Source organism: Sprattus sprattus (genome assembly GCF_963457725.1).
Source record: "Sprattus sprattus genome assembly, chromosome: 19".
NCBI classification, from domain to species: domain Eukaryota; kingdom Metazoa; phylum Chordata; class Actinopteri; order Clupeiformes; family Clupeidae; genus Sprattus; species Sprattus sprattus.
The window spans coordinates 15388492-15405760 of NC_137917.1; the positions used below are offsets into that span (position 1 = coordinate 15388492).

The window sequence follows — 17269 nt, forward strand, 5'->3', positions numbered from 1 at the left end:
TCTTATCACTCGTCATGGTGTTTGTGTGTTTTCAGCTTTTGAAGTTAATTTGAAGCTTCTGCTTTGTCCAACTGCAGCTGGCCTGCTGGTAGCTTGTGTGCTGTACTGACATTTGTTTATGAGAAGCTGTGGATATGGTTATGGACGCTTTGTTTGAAATGTGCTGCATAGCGCACATACTGTCAAGAATAGCAACAAAACACAACAGCAGAGAATAAACGAAGCAGAAATGCAATGTTAGTATCTTGTTTTAACATAGAAAGCTTTGAAAATGTACTTTTTGAAATATTGACAGTGCACAGAAAGAAAAATAAAATAATACATAGGAAAAAACAATCTGTCACCATACCATTTTATCTTCCTGATCTTCCTGCGCTGGCACAACCGTGACACTGAAGTGTGTTCAAATGCTTAGATGTGAAAATATGCAAAAATGTCCCAAACACTTCACACCATCAAAGTGCAACCAAGACACAAGGGTGACATAGCCAATCAGCTAATGTTGCAGAGTTGACATTGATGCTAATAGAGAGATACAGAGAGAGAGAGATAGAGAATTACAGAGAGTGTTTGAAAGAATGAGAGAGAGAGAGCAAGAGAGAGAGAGAATGAGATGACCTCTGGGTGATGGAAGAGGTCATTTGGCTTTTCTCCGTACAGTCTAGTCATGTGACCTTGGTCTCCCTCAGGTGGGCAAATGGAGTGCATCAGGGGGGCTTAACATCACAGAGGTCCCCAGGCGGAATGGGATGAACATCACAGACTCGCTCTCCAACCGCTCGCTGGTCATCACCACCATCCTGGTAGGTCACGGAAGCACCCAGCGAGAAGGACACGTACACACAACACACCTCTCCACTCCACGTGCAGCCTGATTTTACGAGCCAACTCTTAAGACTGTGGCTGGGTTTTTTTTCAGAAGAAATGCAAGACCTTAATTACTAAATTCTCCCATACCTGACACTGGTGTAAACATAGTGGATATCTGAAATTACACTTTACATGGGGATTGCTGGATTGCATGTGTAGGTTTATAACAGCCTGTGTCTTTGCATGTGCATTTGTGCGTAGCCAGTGTGTGTCAGTTATAGGGCAGTCCTTTATATTATCCCTGCTCACATCTACACTAGCTTGGAAATTATGTTTTCAGCAGAATCCTCTTTATGGTATCTGGAGTTATTATTTACTTTAATCATTCTGGCATAAAAGGTCACATTATTCACTGTTTGGTGCACCCATGTGTCCATAGGCTAAAGAACAACTGCTTTGGTACACCCAGTCTTATGAATAATTACTCTTGATAATGCACTGAACTAAATATTTCCTCTATTAAAAAAACATAGCCTACATGATCAATGCACTATGTCAATTTGTTCTACTTTGTCATTGCATTGTGCATTTCAACATACAGTAAATACAATTGCTAAATTTGTTAAAATGAATGCTCAAGGCCCTAATTTCATTGATGGGCAACTGGCAATAAGCAAAGCAACAAGCAAAGTCCACTGTGCATGAACTGAAGTTAGTTAAATAACTTGGCAATTTTTTGTTGTTAATTTAATACCACGAGCATGCACAGACATTGGTGGGTCCGCGCAGTGCTCCCACATGGCACACGATTACTTTAGTTCAAAGGTGACAGGCTTTGCTGTTGCGTATGCGTGTTGTCTGCGTGTTGCTTTGCCCATCGGACACAATGAAATAAGGGCCCATAAAGTCACACGCAAAGATGTTGCTACATCGATGCTTGTGGAATTTATGTGTCTACTCACTGTCACGCACTAGATAAAGCCAAGAAATCCTATTATTCATAGCGTCACAATGAGAGTATGCATAAACAGGTGGCCCCTCCCTCAAAACCCCCCGTCATGTGCAGATGCTCTTAGGGCTGTAGTTTAGCCTGTCGAAGGGGAGGTTTGGGGTTGTGGGGAGATGTCACAGGGGTGCTGACAACGAACGGCCCTCACGGGTTTATTTTGGTCAGACACATGAGTTATCAACAACGCTAAACACTATCATTAAGAGGAGATTGAACGCCTAGGCTGTAATTATGAGCGAGTGGGGTCCAGAAGGGATATAATCAATGCCTTTCCACTACCAAGGCGGAGAGTTGCATTTACTGTCAGGCAGACGCAGAGTCAAGTTGTGAAACAGCTGGCTGCAGAGACCTTTTCAGAGGACCTCAAAGGCACCCTCTAGATTCTTTTGTGTGAACCTGTCACTGTGAGGTTATCTAAATTTAAAGCAAATAGTCGGCCTAACAAATGTCTGAAGGTGTCCGTGCATAATTATTCGTGGTAAACACCTTCTTTAAATCATCAGGGGGCCATTTTCTATGACATTGTCAATGCCTTTGTCATAATTACCCAATACGTCAAGACTGACATCTCAAAATCTGACGTACATCAATAGCAAAATCAGAATGTTCTCAGGCTTTTCAGTTGAATCAGACTCCATGAAAAGCCCTGATTATGATATTTAATTATGATATTTAATGCTTATTCTCTTGGTCCGCTATCTTTGCCCATTAGCCCCCAGAGGTCTCATCTATTTGTGCAGTGTGTCTATGAATGTATAACTACACTATTGTGTAGTGAGGAGGACATTATGTTGTGTATATAGGCCATTGTCAGGCTTGCGAAAGATCATTTTGGTAATCATTTTCTATTGTCATTTTTCTACACTTTAACACTTGTGTGCTTGATAATTTGTATGCCAATTTAAGCACAATTGTCATGCTACAGAATATGTGAACAAAAGGTCCCATTTTATTTTATCGTGATGAAGCAACAGCTTATTATGTTACAGAAGTAAATATCATTCCCCTCATGTGTAAGTCATTTCACCTCTGTATAGTGCAGTGAGCCTAGTACAGTGGAGTAGCAGTAGTCTTTTCTAACTTTGAATCCTGTCTCCCCTACACAAAACTTTCCTGAAAAGCTTGTGTGCATTAAACATTCAGAATATTTACAATGCGCAGTCCCAGTACATGTATTTTAATATACAGCCGTTGAAAGACACCGTGCTGGGTCTGTGTCGCCTGACAAAACAGCCGAGCCTGACAAATTAAAATCTGGGCTCCCCAGTGACAGAGCCATGCAAATGGCACCCTTCTGGGACATTTACTATCAAGGCAACTGGACAAGATGGGGGAGCAGCGGTGAAATTGATTTCCAAACTCAGCTGAGCATCATTACGCACGCTTACAACATCAGTCATACCCTTACTGGCCGGCTGCAAGCACTGCCTCCCCCTCCTCCTCCTCCTCCACCTCCTCTGCCTCCCCCGACCCCCCCCGACTGCTCCATCAGACATCCTCGAGGATGTTATTGAGACTGCAGTACTTCCTCTCCTCAGCTGCCCATTTCGTGCCACTGTCACGCTTGAATTGGGCGAAACAAGTCGAAAGCCGGGGTCACCTTGACCATGGAATCGATTACCTCGTCAAGGGACTATAAATCGCATATCTGCTCATTCAAAGCCATAAATGGCACAATAGCTGAAGTGCAAGCGTGGCACAGTCTCGTAAAAATAAAAAGACTGATGTATTGAAGAGGCTCCACTGATAGCGGTTTTAGCTAATTTTGTATGGAGGCTTTACACGCAGGTGGGATGAGAGTAGGCGCAGGCCTTTCCCCACTGTCTACCATTTATGTCTTCAGCTCGCCAGCTCTCAGTAGACCCTCCTGAACAGTCAACCAACTATGGTTGGTGACGACTTGAAGACAACATTATGAGCGTGTTCATTTTCATTACAGTCTTCTGTTCCTAATCAAGAGTTTATATGATCCAAATAACGACTTGCTTGAGGAAATATTACACCGCCATAAAGCTTTGACAGTGTCCTGATCGTAAAATGCACGAGATGCACACCGGGCCTCATCACGAGATCCCATCATCAATGGTTGCATCATGCACCATAAAAAAAGAACAAATTCTGACAGAACACATGATTAAAAGCAGAATTTGTTAACAAATGCTTTCTGTTCCCTTTCAAGTACTTTTCCGAGCTCAATTGAGCATACCAGAGCAAGTCGGCCAATGGATTATTTCCAACAAAGCAAACCCTCTCCATATGGCACAACAGACAGGCACAAACAAATGTTCAAAGAGAGCAGATACCGTTTTCTCTCAGGAATTATTTAACATTACTCATAAACCCTTGTGTAAATGGTCGTCATGGCAATTGTTTACTGTATGTATTTATTGTGTTGTTGGTTCCTTTCTCATTGAAACCATTACATGGGCTGCAGTCAAGACAGGGGACACTTCTACACCTGTGCATCATAAATAGTTCTTATAAAGTGATCATTTATAATTGTTTTAGAGTGGAACACATTTGCTAAAAGCTGACAAATGCAACCTCTCCTAATGACATCTTTTCTAAATTTTTTGTGTTGATGCATGGCGTTTGAATCAGCTGTCGCCTTGCGTTAAGTGACACTGTGCGCTAACAGCAGGAATCACTTTACCTAAATTAGGTGTGCGTGTTCAAACGGAGCGAAAGAGCTTAGCTCAACACGGTCGCTCATTTGATGTTCTCTGTCTGAGCAGGAGGAGCCATACGTCATGCTTAAGAAGTCTGACAGGGCACTCGTTGGCAACGACCGGTTCGAGGGCTTCTGCATCGACCTGCTCAAGGAGCTGGCTAGCATCCTGGGCTTCACCTACGAGATCCGCCTGGTGCCGGACGGGAAGTACGGCTCGCAGGACGACAAGAGCCAGTGGAACGGCCTGATCCGAGAACTAATGGAGCATGTGAGTACTGCTTGAACGACCTGTGACAGAAATGGGTCCCCACGACTACACTTTACCCACTCCACAACACAGAAATCGGCCCTGGTTCTGGTGTTACCACGGAAACAGTTCCTCGAAATATACTTATCCTCACTTTCATTTTGTTTCCTGACAGTGTGATTAGTTTGGGAAAAAAGGTTCCCTTAGTCTCTCCTCAGTATGTGGTAGGTGGTAGACAACCTCATAATGTACCCAGAACTCATGTGGCAAAGCTACTTCATTTATGGGGGTAATTTCAAAGGGAACCAGAAGAGATCTTTATTTCATACCATATACTTATCACACAGCCTCACTCTGCTAAAGGTAGTTTTAAAATCACTTTGCTTTTGTACCGATCAGATCTGTTGAGGTAATTCATGAGACATATTTCCTTTCAAGAACATTTCTGTGTTGAGCAAGCTTGTCTGAAACAGTGACAGACATGAAAGAATGAAAGCGAAAACATGGATCGGTGAAATACAGAGGGCTTGGCAGGCGACGCAGAGGAGCCCGAGTTCTGTACACAACTGAAGTAACTAGAGGGATTATTATCACTGTGACTTCTCCACATCCATTCAGCTGCTGCCAGTCTATTAGCGCACCTGCTGTGGGTGCATTTCTGCAAATCAAACTAGCTGCTCCTCGTGCAGTAATTTAATGTACCTCTAAGTGCACTGCTGTTAGTGCAGACCAGATTTCCAGTGGCAGAGCCATGAGTTAAATTGTGGATGCTACACTCGCAGGGCAGTAAAGTTAGCAAGGAGTCAATACGCTCAGACAAGGTATTAGCAAGTGCTATCACAGCAAGTACACAGTTAAACATTTGTACTGAGCCAGCGAAAAACAAACCTCCTACACACTCACGCGCACACACACGTACACACACACGTACACAAACACACACACACACACACACACGCACACACACACACACACACACACACACACACACACACACACACACACGCACACACGCACACACGCACACACACACATGCACACCCACCCATGGGCCTACCACCCTCTCAGCAGAGTGCTCCAACACAGGTGTCCTGCGGAAGCCGGGATCCTCACTTTGAGGACGGGCGATGGTGCTTTGCTGGCAATTGAGAAGTGGCTTTCATCCCATCGCCCTTTCCCTGTCCTCACCTTTCAGGGTCAGAGGCAGGCTCGGATGAGAAAGTTGTAATAGCTTAAGTGGCATTTAGTGGAGGGAGTCATGTGGTCGGAGTCAATGGATAGGCGCTATAAAGGTTAGGAGAGGAAAGGCATTGCCTGAGCACTTAATCTTCCCCAAAGCTTTGGCCAGATCCAGCGTGATAACAGTCACCTTGAGACAAAGGGATTGCGCCATGAAAAATCAAAACTATATGAAAATATATGCACTGTTTTCCCCTCTCGCTTTCTCTCTCTGTCTTTCTCCTTATTTTCTTTTTTATTTCAACGGCCACCGTAAACTAGGCAGCTATCTCATTCAATCTCTGTAACCACCTAAGAGAGTCTGCCCAGAGGCATCTTACGGTTTTACGAGGTTCTCTTTGCAATCATGGAAGTGCTGTTATCATTGCTGTTATCATTGGGAGTCCCAGGCAGCGCCTTGACGACCAGCATCCATGAATATTTAGGAACTCTCCGATTTGTTCTTTTCCTTACAGGAAGTGGTGTCCCTTTATCTGACAGTAGAGCTAAATGCAGTTCAATCATATTTTATTTGTCTCCTGAGGGACTGAGCATCTGAAATGCATCCCTCCCTCTCGCGTCTAACGTTGGTCCGTGACCACATTCCTGTAATACCACACAGCTGTTATTTTGGTGTAAAGTGGAAATATGAAGGCTATTGGCAACACAATCAATGTTGAGAAAACAACAATGTTTGTATGTGTAATATTCTCAGAGGACATGCAAACACCTAGGAGGCTGTCATTTCTCATTATCACTGCAGTGTTGCCTAACTCTGCTTCCTCTCTGCATGTTCAAGAGACGAAGGGATGGTTCTACCCTACATTTCTCAGCTTTGAGACCCAGATATGTCTTGAAAACACACACACAGACACACACACACGAGAGTTCACATGGCTGCTTGGCTCTTTTGCTTGGTAGATTAATATTCCATGCAGACTGTGAGTGCAATATGGCAGCTGTTTGGAGCATTTCCCAGGACTTATCTGTGACGGCTAAGAGATTTGAAGTGTTTATACCCACGGACACCCCTTCAAACCCACCAGTCACCACCCTGCCCCAATTTCAATCCACATGACACTAGCGTCTGATTGTTAAAATTACTTTGTCTTGGCCTTCTGTTTGGTGTGAGCACAGTCACACGTTTTCTTGGTCCTTATCAAATTACAGCTGTGGTATCGAAGGTGCAGTCTGTGTATTTTAGAGGCTCCATTTTGTGCCCCAGCGCCTCTCTCTGCACGGTTAGCGTTAGATAAGGCCATCGTTAATCAACAGAGCTGAAAAGCAAATCCAGAAGGAGACTCAGAGAGCTGACCCCCGATTGCAGGGAGAAGCTTGGATAGATAGGCCATTTTGATGTGAGTAAACCTGAATCGTTATCTCCAAAGGGGGATTTATGTTTGCAGGGATTTGGCCGCTGATTTTTCCCTCGGAATGCCATTTCCCGTCATTGCCCAGGGCTATTGTGCTGACTTAAAATGAAATAACTAGATTATTTCACTTTTTTTAAAAGAGTTTTCTCTCTGTGTTTATCTTTAAAATGCACAGCTTTAATATCTTTACCATCAATTGATCCAATTTTCCAAAAGTGGCTGCAGCACAACGACTGTGAGCATAGTGACACAGGCATCTATTTAAAGTAAAGAAACGGCAAACAGAGATTCGTCTGCTTTCCACTCTCCACTTCAGACCCCAAAAAAGAGAGCGATTGGAGGTGGTGGAGGGGGAGCAGTTATTAATGGACACTGTCAAAGATATTTATCGGTTCCATTTATTTCCATCAAGGCTGTTTATTAACCCTTAAAGAATTTTCATTACTTCCTCACAGTGGGCCCAGGCGATAGGTGAGCGTCAGCAAGGGGGTCATCCAGTCAGGGTTCACGGGTTTAAGGAAGACAACAAGTAAACAAACCGGCCCCTGGTTGTTTTGTGCTGATAAAGTGGCCCTAAATCACAGGGCCATACATTCAAACCTGTCACCCCGCCAGTCGCCATAAATCATAGTTTCATTACTGAATTACAAAACGCCTTTGCCCTAGCACATCTATTTAACGGCGGCACACGCACTTTTGCGGGGTTTATTGAAAATAAGTCAGATCTCGGCATTCAGTCTTTGTAGGTCAGCTAGCTATGTCAAACACAGGACCAAATTGAGAGTGAGGGCGCGTGGCGTGGATGCAAGAAGGACAAGCCTGAGCATTGTGTGTGTGTGTGTGTGTGTGTGTGTGTGTGTGTGTATGTGTGTGTGTGTGTGTGTGTGTGTGTATGTGTTTGTGTGTGTGTGTGAGTTTGTGCATGAGCACGGGTGTTTAGGTGTTGACTTATGCATTGTGTGTGTGTGTGTGTGTGTGTGTGTGTGTGGGTGTTTGTGTGTGTGTGTGTGTGTGTGTGTGTGTGTGTGTGTGTGTGTGTGTGTGTGTGTGTGTGTGTGTGTGTGAGTTTGTGCATGAGCACAGGTGTTTAGGTGTTGACTTATGCATTGTGTGTGTGTGAGTGTGTGTGTGTGTGTTTGTGTATATGTGTGTGCAGGCATGTGTTTGTGTGTGTATGCGGGCATATATGTGTATGTGTGTTTGTGGGTGGGTATGAGAGGCGTTACCACTCTCTGTATGAGGGCACTGTTTGTAAAGCCCTTGAATGGGTGGCGTAGGCAGCAGCATGTGTAGCACGGCTAATTAGTGGTGCTCAGGGCCTTTGTGTCAGGCGGCCCGGGCGCCCTTTCCTTTCTTCCCTGTGTACTCACAAAGCCCTCGCCCAAGCCAAAGGGCGCTGTGAAGGAAAACACCAAACGATGCAAGCAGCCTTGTTCAACCAGATTCAGTCACAATAGATGATCCCATTAATCATGCCACAACGCCAGTATTAATAGCTGGCTTAGCACATCATTTGTTTTTGTCACGGTAATTAATCTTTTGCCCAGACAGTTACACGGGAAGGTTACGGAGTATCGCGCTTTCATTGTCTGTGTATTTAGATAGCAGCTGCGCTTTGGACTTAGGAGAATACTTTAATGAAAAGCCTTTTTATTTGCGGTTGCGAGAGCCTGGCATTCCTGGTGCCCACGCCTTTGCTGATTCGACTGCTGCTTTAATATTGCTGTAATCGAGAGAACATGGTGCTCACACAGTCAAGAATTATTTCCATGATTATTCAAAATTGTTGGATATTATACGATATGTATACCAGAAGGCGAACAGATGGATGTTAGGCACGCTATACCATCAGGTGTGCAAAAATAGCCACTGTGAGGCTGAAACAGTAACGAGGCATGTGGCTCACAGTTGGGGGGAAAACGCTGTGAATATTGGGAATATGGTGTGGACCATCCATACAGACTGTTTGCCTAGACAGGGCACGAGCTCATCATAGTGAGTGGAAGTGTGTGGGTGTGTCGCCTTAGGTAAGCCTTTGACACAAATCCCATATTAATTTAAATTTTGCTTTTATTTTATTGGTTTAGTGACGTTGCATATTTCACTTCGTCACATTATACATATGAAACAGAACTGAACATTTTTGTATGTGTACGGAATACGAATAAGATGCAGAGTTAAGTCAAGGCAAGACAAATGTATTTATATAGAACGTTAAAAACAACCTGTAGTTCTTAAGGGGCGTAAGAAAATGAACAGATACATTTGCATCTATGGGGTGTTATTCAGAATAATGAATGTAGCCTATAGATCCATATACTATAACCTAGGCCTACCCATTTGGTAAAAGGTCTGCAAAAACACTAGTCATGAACAATGTTTGCATGATGAATCTATATTAAACAGCTGGCATGTACATATACATATACGTATACATAAACATATACATAAACATAAACATAAACATATACATAAACATAAACATAAACATAAACATATACATATACATATACATATACATATACATATACATATACATATACATATACATAAACATAAACATATACATATACATATGCATATACATATAAATCATTCCATAATACCCTTTAACCTGCAGTGCAGGTCCTTATACGTATATATATTTCATATATTTGTTCAATGTTACTGTATATGAAAGAGACAATAATGATGTGAGTTAAAACACTTTCATTGTATATATTGTTATATACTATATAATATATTCATTCTATGAAATTGTTTTCTATATGGGTAAACTAGTCCTGGACCGTGGCCTGTGAGACAGAGAGTGTTTGTGCTGTGAATGTAAATATTTGATGTGATATCAGATGGTTCTCTGACCACGTTGTGTCGCCTTGGATATGTGATGTGGTGATGAGAGAGAGAGCTGGGGTGGAGGGCAGATTCAGCTCTAAATGCAGCAGTATCCATCTTCCCAACACTCCCATGATCTTAAGGGGTTGTCATGTTGCAGTGTTTTCATTATGAGGAGTGCTGGGGTGAATAAACAGGACCTAATAGTGTACAAGGAAGTTTGCTCTCAAATTGCTTCTGCAGCGCGTTTTATTGAAACAGCGGGTCAAAGAACTTTGAGCAAGTGGAGTGACAGACTTGTACTGAGTCGATGCAAAAAATAAATAAGCATATATTTAAATAAATATATATATCAACCAAAAGTGCTGATTTGCGATGTTCTGAAAAGCTGCTTTCTTTATTGTTGTTCTTAGAATGGAGCAGTGTGCTTGTAGCCTGCATGTGTGTGTGTGTGTGTGTGTGTGTGTGTGTGTGTGTGTGTGTGTGTGTGTGTGTGTGTGTGTGTGTGTGTGTGTGTGTGCTTGTGCTTGTGTCTGCATTCGTGTCCCTTGAGGAGCAGGAGGTCTGAGCTCCTTGGTGACTTCCATCATGTTAGGGGAAGGAAGGAGGCGGTCAGGCGTGGGCTTGGCAGCTGGTTTCATTAACCTGGTGTCCAACCCTGGAGACAGGGGAAGCAGGGGGAGGCCATGTTAATGGTGACCTTCTAAATATGCAGCCAGACACAGGCAGGTGAAAAGCTTCCCCTTCACCTGAAAATCATAGCAGAAGGTTTCGTTTTCTACTTTCTCTCTCCGTCTCTCTCTCTCTCTCTCTCTCTCTCTCTCTTTTGCTCGCTTTCCTCTTTTACTCTCTCTCTCTGTTTCTTTTCCTCTCTTTCTTTCTCTCTCTCTCTCGCTTTCTTTCTTTGATACCATACAGAGGGTGAACTCAGTAGAGAGACAGGAAAGCAGGCCAGCCGTGTCACTGAGTGTACCACCTTAGGACAATCAACTTGGAGAAAGCTCCGCAGGTCTTGGCTGACTTGGGTGCCTTTCTCCCACGGCGACTCACCCCCACGTTACCCCCCAGCCTTACTTTTTTTACTTCACATTTCTTCAAGGACGTCTCAAAGTTGCCCTGACTTAATTTCATCGTCTTTCCATACACTCCGCACATTTAACAACCGAGATATTTAACCACAAAAATGCCTGTTCTCCATATAAAGTAATCACAAGCTGGTACATGCCTCGAACTGTTGATGTGGGCAAGCCTGCAGCAGTACCTTGCAGACAAATAATGGAGAGTAAAGGCTGATGTGTGTGAGTAAAACGTCAGTTTTATTGCTGAACTGTATGTCAAACAATCAGCACATATTTTTCACTGAGGTCTCATCATGCTTAAAAATAAACTATTATTCACAGCTTTGACTGTGTACTTGGGGAGAAGAGGGTGGTTATTCAGTGAAAGTGGATTTGTTTTTAAATGTTACTTTGAAACACATTTCACAGCCCACATAATAACAGTTTACTCTTCACACCAGTAGAACATTCTGGAGGGCAAAATAAATGTTCTCAGGCATTGTTGTGAGATACGGGCAGAGGGAGAGAGGCAGCTAAGTCTGAAAGGTTCGGCTTCGCAACTGAGTGAATCTGTCTTGTGTGTTTTCTTCTCTCCCTTGGCCTTTAGAAAGCTGACCTGGCCGTGGCCCCTCTCACCATCACCTACCTGCGAGAAAAAGTCGTCGATTTCTCCAAGCCTTTCCTCAATATGGGCATCAGCATCCTTTACCGCAAGCCCAACAACACCAACAACGGCTTCTTCTCCTTCCTCAACCCCATGACCCCCGACATCTGGGTCTATATTCTGCTGGCGTACCTGGGAGTGAGCTGTGTCTTATTCGTCATCGCAAGGTGAGACAGGCAGGCATGGACAACATACAGTAGAAAGAACAAAAAATAACAATTTCATTGCTTTGGAAATCATTTTGAAATCAAAGGTGCTTAATAAAACATCAAACACATTCACACTAACACGTTTGCACACACACACACACACACACATACACACACACACACACACACACACACACAAACACACACACACACACACACACACTAACACACACACACATACACACCCAATTTAAAACCATTTCAGTCATTCTCTCTTCCAAATGTTGAAGTGTTTTCCTTTAAAAAAAAAAAGAAAATGAAATAAAAAAGAACGGGTTTGCAAGCGCCCTCTCTCTACCTCCCTCCAGGTGGTCATTGTTTAAAATGAATAAAGGCCCTAAACCTTTGAGTGGTTCTCGAGCGAGCTTTGAGGGAATGAGTCTTTGGTGGGATTCTGTCTGTGGAGATGACACAGCTGCAGGCTACTCATCATCTCAGAGATGCTCACTCTCCCATCTTTTCAGCGCCCACTGAAAAGACACAAGTGAGAAATCAGATCACGCTGGCAGCCGAGGCCCATCAACCATAGCAGAGGTAATTTCAGAGACTGCTGTCTTAAACAATGGGCCTTTACAGCAGGTGATAACGGCGCCCTAAATTTGTAAAACTGCCTATTTGTGAACATATTCACCACATAAATACGGCCTTTGAGTATACAGGCATACCGAGTTTCACGACTCTTGTAAAGCAGATTTAACAAGCCAAGGGCAAAGGTTTTTATAAGAATTAAGATAATATCTTTTCTATCTCTCTCTTATTCTCTTTCTCTGTCTTTCTCTCTCATTCCATCTCTCGCTTGCTTTTTTCTCTTTTACCTGCTGGGTGTCATACATTTAGAGTGCTTGTGTCAGGTGGACTAAACCGTCAGTCAGTCAGTCAGTCATCAGAGTGTTTGTTGGTCTTGAATATGCCATCAGTCTTCTGAGTTGTCTACTTCCTGTTCCGTGTATTAAGACATAACCTTTAGTCGCTTGCTTAGAGGTCACTGTGTTGTTTCTCAGTGAGCAATCACAGTAGAAGGGGAAGAGAAATATGTGTTTCCAGGCTCAGGGCCCATATTTTACCCCCACCCCACGCCTTCCCCTGCCCATGACTGCAGGTCAGTGACACGCAGAATCTACTCGTGCCTCTGTGTCTGTGAAAGAGAGAAATAAATCATAACTGTCTGAGTGCTAAATGTGATGAAATGCTCTTGTATCCTGCATGAGGTGGTTCTATCGGTGCCTCTCGAAACCAAGGTTCACTATTTAGGGGTGTAACTGAAAGGTGCTGGGTATGACTTTTGGCAATGCTTCAATAAACTGCCCATACCCTGGGAATTGTACATTAGAAATTTCAAACAGATAAAAATAGGGAGCGGAATACAGATTAAAATTTAAGACTCCAATACCTCACTAGTGTGGATAAGCTCTTACGCTCCAGCAGGTGTGTAATAATGGACAGTTTTTTATCTCTCTCTCTCTCTCTCTATCTCTCTCTCTCTCTCTCTCTCTCTCTCTCTCTCTCTCTCTCTCTCTCTCTCTCTCTCTTCCCCATCCCTCTATTCTTATCTCCTGAAATACCAACACTCTGGCCAAGATTCAATTTTCAGGAAGTTGCAGCTTCAGGTGTGTCTGACTGAGGAGACAGACAAAATAGACAAGCACTCTCTCTCTCTCTCTCTCTCTTTCTTTCTATCTCTCTCTCTCTCTCTCTCCCTGTTCTATATTTCTATCTATATTTTTAATTACACTCCTGGTCTTTGTGAAATATTGGCTTTTCTGTTTGCAGTAGTTGAATATCACCAATGACTAGGCGAGTGGAAATGAATGTCCTGTTAAGAGACCTGCAGTCCTTTGCATTACAAGTCTTTCAGAAAGTTTGTTTAATTTATTTTTGAATTTTTTAAACTTCTTTCTTGGCTAAGGGAGAACCAAAGTCATCAAACTTCAATATTCTGATAAGCAGAGACTGGAGGTGTGGAATGCATGACTTATTGGGACTTTTTACCCCCTTCTCCAACCAAAGGGCTTTTTTGAAAGAAAGAAAGAAAGAAAGAAAGGAAGAGGGGATCCAAAGCATTTACTCGTTTTCTTCTGGCAGCTAAACACTGAATAAATTAGGATAATCTGATCATGTTCGGAAAATTATTCAAATTAATTTCAGGCAAAGGAAAGCACTGACATTTAACATGTTTTATCTTCCCATCTGCCTGTAAAAGTGGCTTTTTTTTATCCGCCCCAAAAAAAAGAAAAAACATCTTTTTTTATCTGCACAAACTCTTTGAAAATATGCTACATGAACCGGCTGAGGGTTGAGATTTTATATGCATGCATGTCATCACGGGACGCCATTTTTCAATTCATGCCTCTCATTTAGCCATAAATGGAATTTTAATGTGCTGCCCTGAAGTCAGACTGTGTGTTTCTGTATTATGTTAGCTTACACAGTCTGCAGAATCACACGCAGAACAGGGCCCTCTCTTAAATATGAAACACTGCAAATTAAATCAGTGTTTCATTCAAGTATTTTCCCCCAGCCAACCTTATTTTTTTACACATACTGTAAGCCACATACAGTCACCATTTCACATTATGTTAATACGTGTCTTCCTTTAAGCCAGTGGAGACGTACTAAGTGAAACCCCAACATCTGAGGTTCCAGTTCATCTAATTTCTTTTGTCTCCCTTAGCCATTCTGCTGCTAAGTCTTAAGAGCTCTCGGCTGGAGAAGCACAAGTTTAAGTATCTCCATCAGGAGCACAACAGGGAGGTTCTATACTGCAGAGCAACATCTCTCTCCAAATGTTTGGTCTTCATTAAAGCGAGCAGTAGCAGTGGCCGCTCTCCTCTGCTATACGCTGCTTCCCCTTTTTTTAGACGGTTGGACGCAGAAAAGCACAGTGATTGGGGGGGGGAAATGTCAGTCATTTGTATGCTGATAGGATTTAAGGTATGATGCACAGAAAGGCAGAAACAGAGCAGGCAAATGTTCTTGAATGCTGACACTCAGTGTATGTTGTGCAATTGTAATGATTTCTTAATTAATTAGTAAAATAACCTTATTTTAGTACTTGTTGTTCAAGAATCACTTAAGGGGATGCTCTTAGGGTAGGGTTGGCAATATGTAATAAATCCTTATTTAAGAGGTACACCGTACTATTTATAATAAAAATTATTCACTTATAAGAAGTTTTAATAGAAAATGGAACCCTCAATACTAAGGTTACTAAGGTTATATATACAGTATATAGGTTTATATGTGTGATGTTATGTAGCAATATGAGTGCACGATTGGCTTAGCTTCTCATTTGTTGCATGTTTTCAGACCACTGAATATCAGTAATCATCATTAACAAACTGATGGTTTCAGTCAAGCACTTATATATTTACAAAGTATACATTATATAAATATGTTTGTGTGTGTGTGTGTGTGTGTGTGTGTGTGTGTGTGTGTGTGTGTGTGTGTGTGTGTGTGTGTGTGTGTGTGCGCGTGTGCGTGTGTGTTTATATTATTCCTGTGTCCTGTGTGTAGTAATCTGAGTCTGTAATGGCTCAGCGTCGTCATCAGGCCCTCTTCTCTGGTTGAGTTATTGTATCTTGTATGATAGCAGCCTATTTGAATGATTTGAAGGAAGGGATTAAGTGTGCAGTCATCTAGAGAGTCTATCTCAGACACAGACACTTTTATAGTACACCGTGATTCCCTATCAGAGACTTTTCCCTGTTTTGTTTGCCCATTAGCCTCATGTTATTCTGCATTTCTTGCTACGGTGTAGATATATCACGAGCCAAACTTTGATGAATGAATAACTAGGAACGACAGTCTGATACTTCACAAAACAGGGATGTAGGATTTGGGATAGTGTTAATGGTGGAATTATGTAAGTGCACAGTAAGTGCAATGGTAGTGCACACTTTTAAGTAATGCATTTAACTGTACATATGCTGGAGTTGGAGTGTTACAGGAACTGTGTGAGATTTACTTTGACCTACCCATTTATGTTCCAGTAGTGGTAACTGTCATAATCTGGTCTTGTGCTCATCCTGCATGGCTGTATGATCTCCTCAGGTTCAGCCCGTACGAGTGGTACGATGCCCATCCCTGCAACCCTGGTTCTGATGTGGTGGAGAACAACTTTACCCTACTCAACAGCTTCTGGTTCGGTGTGGGTTCCCTCATGCAGCAAGGTATGGAACATAGATGGATGTCTGTTCTGTCCTCTCTCTATCTATTCATCTGTCTCTCCCTCTCTCTCACTCTGTCTCCTCTGCGCTGTCTCAAAAAACCCACCTGCTGACAGCTACAAGGGTTTTCATTTTACCTCTGCCTTTTTTAACCACCCTTTCATTCTTTCTGTCTGTCCTTCTTTCTTTCTTCTACAAAACCTGTCTGTCATGAACAAGTGAAACTAAGTCTTCCGTGACAAAAGATGATATTGTCATTGTGACAGTGAGGAAGGTGTCAGACACCTGTCACACTCTCACTGGGTGGGAGGGGAGACATGGCGGCAGTGGTGGTGGTTTATTTTGTTTCCTTATAAACTGTGGCCGGGATCCGCCAGAGACCTTGCTTTCATGTCACGGCCAAAAGAGGTTATGGCGTGGATCAAAGTGTAGTGACAGGGGAGAGTGGCTCTTTACCGGCATGGGCCGACGCCCGGTTGAAGTTTGAAGATACTCGTCCCTTTCATGAGCAGACTGAACTACAGAAGCCCGCTACCGCTGTCATTTAGAAAAGCATCTTGATTCGAGTATCTCCACTGCCGGGATTCCAGCGCCGCCCTCATCTAGTCAGAGTCAAATCCATTTTAAATCCATCCATCTTGTTGTCGCAATCCATAGAAATGTGATTTGATATATTAATCAGAGGCCAATGTAATTGAAAATAATGAGAACAGCGTCATCAAACATTGCTGTCACATCTGGTAACATGATAAAATTAAGGTTGACCCCAACTCTGCTAATGACTGTTAGCGGTATGGATATCCTTAACCATGCCTAAGACTTGAAGGCACTCCACACTTTACGTTGGAGTGTCATGATGACCTACCTTCTATGTAATATGCCTGGCAATCTTCCCAATTTAAATTGTATGTTATAGTGAGTTTAAAGTAAATGCTTCCTCTTACTTCTCAAATAAATTCACACTTATATGTTAAGTAACATTTAGCCATAAAACATTGATAGACATTCG

The 17269-nt window shown here is 42.7% G+C and overlaps 1 protein-coding gene across 1 annotated transcript in view; it reads left to right on the forward strand.

Moving 5' to 3' along the window:
- The window catches only part of grik3 (glutamate ionotropic receptor kainate type subunit 3), a gene marked incomplete at its 3' end in the record, with an annotated part of 109096 nt that overhangs the window by 79959 nt on the left and 11868 nt on the right, over nt 1–17269 (forward strand). Inside the window, exons 9-12 of the mRNA XM_080858627.1 lie at nt 690–803; nt 4555–4758; nt 11829–12052; nt 16145–16263. Coding sequence (XP_080714753.1) covers nt 690–803; nt 4555–4758; nt 11829–12052; nt 16145–16263 — 661 coding nt within the window. The remainder of the gene's footprint in view (nt 1–689; nt 804–4554; nt 4759–11828; nt 12053–16144; nt 16264–17269) is intronic.